This window comes from Zophobas morio, unplaced genomic scaffold (genome assembly GCF_036711695.1).
Source record: "Zophobas morio isolate AGI-343-1 ecotype UQ-CSIRO unplaced genomic scaffold, CSIRO_AGI_Zmor_V1 ptg000046l, whole genome shotgun sequence".
NCBI classification, from domain to species: Eukaryota; Metazoa; Arthropoda; class Insecta; order Coleoptera; family Tenebrionidae; genus Zophobas; species Zophobas morio.
This window is the reverse complement of record NW_026972151.1, coordinates 7153994-7158314: the sequence shown is the minus strand read 5'-3', so window position 1 is coordinate 7158314 and position 4321 is coordinate 7153994. Positions and strand designations below refer to the sequence as shown.

The following is a 4321-nucleotide window of genomic DNA, read 5'->3' as shown; positions in this document are numbered from 1 at the left end:
ATCTTTTAGAAAAACAAATAAAAACTATAGGGGAAGCATACCAGAAGAAAGAGATAAGAAACTTTTTAAAGACATACAAAACGTAAAGTCAACAAAACACGAATCTACGCAATATATAAAAAACAGAGAAGGCAACTTAATAGGCGACGATGAAGAAAAATTAAAAAGATGGGAACAGTACTTCAAACAAATATTAAATAGCGAAATCAGAGGAGATGAGAGAGAAGAGCAAAAACAAGTACCAAAAAAATGAACTTTAAGTAATGAAAGTATAGCAATGCCAACAAGAGAAAAGATAGAGGAGATCATAAATCAGATGAGGATTAACAAAAGCCCAGGGAGCAATGAAATTGCAAAAGAAAGCCCAAAATATGGAAGTGAAAAACTGAAAGACGATATCCAGCTGGTAATAAAGCAAGTTTGGGAAACTGAAGAAATGCCGCATAGCTGGAAAGAACCACTAATAACACCGCTCTTTAAAAAATGTGACAGAAGAAGCTGCGAAAACTACCGTGGCAATGCTTTATTAGACGTTACGTACAAACAGTGGCATCGATAATAAAAAGAAGACCTGAAGGATATATGGAAGAAGCTCTAGGAGAATATCAAGGAGGCTTTCGAGAAGGAAGAGGGAGAATCGATCAAATATTTGTGTTGAAACAAATCATAGTAGGAAACTACGAAATGAAATTCCTACTCATTTACTCTTCGTGGACTTCAAAAAAGATTACCATACGGTGAATAGGACGAAGTTGATAAACATATTGTGAGAACTAAAAATGACATTGAAAAACACAATAAGCAGGGTAACAGTAAAAGGAAAAACCAGCGACAGTTTCAATGTTAAACAAGGACTCAGACAAGGTGATCCGTTGTCAACAACTCTATTCAATCTGGTTCTAGAGGGTATTATAAGGAAAAGTGATATAAACAGGAAGGGTCTACTATTCAATAGAAGCCATCAATGTCTAGCCTACGCAGACGATTTAATCCTACTAGTTACGAACAGAAAGGAATTAGAAAGGATAATAGCAAAGCTAATGAGACAAGCAGAAGAGGTCGACTTGTGGTCGAACTGTGGGAGTAGAAACAAAAACAACCTACAAATGGACAGACAAAAAGGAATAAAAGTAGAATTTGAAGAAGTAGAAATATTGATGTACTTAGGGGTGTTGATAACCAACAAATGCCAAGAAGACAAAGAAATAGAACTGAGAGTTGCTAAAAGTAACAACTGTGCAGGAGGTTTAAGAAAAATTATGAAAAGTAAAGAAAAATCAAGGTAAACAAAACTAAGAATAGATAAAACCATAGTGAGACCAATCTTAACATACGCGTGCGTGGCATGGATTATGACAAATAAAATGAAACAAAGACTGGAAATTTGGGAAAGGAAGATACTTAGAAAAATCCTTGGAGGGAAACAAACAGAAAACAGATGGGAAAGAAGAACTAATGTAGAAATATATGATTTATATAATGACAAAGTTGTAAGCAATTTCATAAAAATAAAAAGATTGCAATGGTTAGGACACCTAGAAAGAATAACCCAAGAAAGAAAAGTTAAAATGGTGGTGTGGAAAATTCCGGAGAGCAAAAGGAAAAGAGTCAGACCAAGGGAGAAGTGGAAAGACGCGATACAGGAAGACCTAACAGAAAAACAAAAACAGGACTGGAGGAAGAACGCAAAAAAACTAAAGGAATGGAGACTCATCTCAAAGCTATGCCTGCGAGAAGTTTAATATGTATACATATATACAATTCAGAACAAGATAAGGGCAGAGGAAAGTTATAAAGACTCCAGAACAATAAGAATAAACCCAAGACGCACACAAAACGATAAGAATCGTTCCTTCGACGAATTACAAGAAGAAATAGACAAAAGCAGTAAAAAAATAATTACAGTTGAAGACCCAAACAGAAAGATCTGGAACAAAGGGAAATATGGCGAAAAGGTTGAAAATACCAAATGTAGAAAATAGAATGATCCAAAAATCAGAAATACAAATTTTAACCACACAAACAATTGTTTCCCAAACCACAACGAGAATTCAAATTCAGGAGTGATAGAAGAAACGGAACAAGAAGTACCACAAGCCCCAAAATATATCAAAGATGAAAAAGGAAAGGTGTAGAGGAAAAAATAAAAATCATGAAAAAGTGAAGACAGCACTTTGAGAAGTTGTTCGAAGGAAAAGGTGTAATATGCAACAACTTAGATCAACATAAAGCAAGAGGAAAATTATGAAGACTAAGCAATAACAGTAGGATATGGATAAAACCAACACTCACCCAAAAAAATTAGAGGAAGAAGTCGACAAAAGCAACAATAAAATAATTAAAAGTTCAAAAATATCAATGAAGAAAAAACAATAGAAATCTGCTTAGAGAATGAGCTAAATAACAGAAATTTAGGATTAGATTAGGAAACATTTTAACAAAAAAATGTTTCCTAATCAAGAATGAAATTTAGAAAAAAATACAAGACGTAAAAGTGAGGAAAGGGTCAGAAGTAGGACACGAGCATTTTATTTTCAAAATGAAATTTAAGCAAGCCGAAACAGAAATTTCGAAGAAAAGAAAAAGGTAGAAAACAAGAAAATGAAATGGTAACTGCAAAAGTTTCAAGAGGAAATATGAAAACGATAAACTGCCGACCAACAAGAGTAAAAACGGCAATTAAAAATAAAAAATGAAACCGAAAATGTGTTTGTACACAAAAAACTGTAGGGATTAGGAAATATACAGAAATCCAACAAGTCAAGTTAAAACTATACCTAGTAAAAGAAGGGAAAGAGACAGCATGGAAACATCTCGACGAAAAATAAAGAATGCCTATATAGTCAAAATCAGAAATGAGTCTTTGGAAACCTAAAGAACATGAAATGGAAGAAGTTTTCAACCCTAACAAATATCAAAAACAAAACAGGAAAAATGACAAAGGAAGAAGATGGAAAATTGGAGAAAATCCTTTAAAGAGTTATTTGAAGAATGAAATATAATATGAAAGAATTCAAATTGAAGAATAATAGAAGAAACAGAACGAAAAGTACCACAATACGAAAGAATGCAAAGTCCTAACAAATATCAACGATTAACAGGGAAAGGTGATAGAGAAAGAAACTAGCGAAGAATATTGAAGAGAACACTTTAAGGATTTGCTCGAAAAAAAAAGATGTAATACGCTAGAATTCAGATGAACACCAAAAAAAATATTAAGACTATAGAACAACAGTAGAAAATGGATAAAATCAAGGTGCAGCCAAAAAGTTAAGGATTCTTCGAAGAATTACAAGAAAAAGTAGATAGAAGCAGCAACAAAATAATTGCAACTGGAGACCTAAGCAGAAAGGTTTGGAACAAAATCTATGGAACAGAAAGGTATTTTGGGGAACGATGCAGAAAAAGTTAAAAACATCTATGTAGAAAATATAACACAAATTTTATTATTAGTATTATTACATAATTATCGAGCAGAGGAAAAAACCTATTATGCTCATCCGAAGGAACAAAATACAGCAGCTAGATAATTACTGCTTGTCTCCAAGAGAAGAGTGTTCTCGTTAGTGTATATTATGGTACGGGCTTATGAACATGATTTTTTTGTATAATTGTAAAAACTATCACACTATTTGAATTTATACTTTCTACATCCAGACTATTCCAAAATTTAAACACACGACTGGTTCGAAATTGCTGTCGCCATTTCTTTCTATATTTTTCATGAAAAAGCTTTTTAGAGTTACCACGAAGGTGGAATACATCAGCAAGAACGAAGATGGGGGAAAAATCTACACTAAGCTTTATGATTATTATTAATAGTGTAGTATATTATATCAGGGTTGTTTTTGGCCAAACGCATAAAAAACACTTGTGAATGTTTAATGGCATTAGCCAGATGCGAGTCCAGCTGTAAGATACTGAAAGGTCATCTTGAATAATCTACGAACATGTTGATGGGTTAGCTAGGGGGAGGCCAGAGGATGTTGAACCTCCCCTAGAGAAATTTTTGTCTCACCTATCTCTAGACAAGTTATAATTAACCAGATGTGAATTAAAACATCGAAAATAAAAATAAAATGCAATGTTTTATTTAATAAGCAGAAATCAGAGCAACAAAAATGTCTGGACCATCGACATTGTGATCTGGTTATTGCACTTCGTAGAAAATATCATTTAGTTTAGTTTCGCAGTTTCACTCTCACATATGTATGAAACCTCGACAAGCGTTATCGCTATTTGTCTTAAATTACGAGTACTATAAACGATTTTCAGTTCATTCTTCAGTCGCTCCTCTGCTATTACACACAGTAGACATAAT

At 33.3% G+C, this 4321-nt stretch overlaps 1 protein-coding gene across 1 annotated transcript; it reads left to right on the top strand.

The window, feature by feature from the left end:
- The first annotated feature begins 277 nt into the window (after positions 1–277).
- On the top strand, positions 278–1742 carry LOC135142191 (uncharacterized). The gene is made up of 4 exons (XM_064073861.1): positions 278–406; positions 493–737; positions 806–1282; positions 1376–1742. Exons 1-4 carry the CDS (start codon positions 278–280, stop codon positions 1740–1742), a joined length of 1218 nt encoding a protein of 405 aa, XP_063929931.1.
- The last annotated feature ends 2579 nt before the right edge of the window (positions 1743–4321 follow it).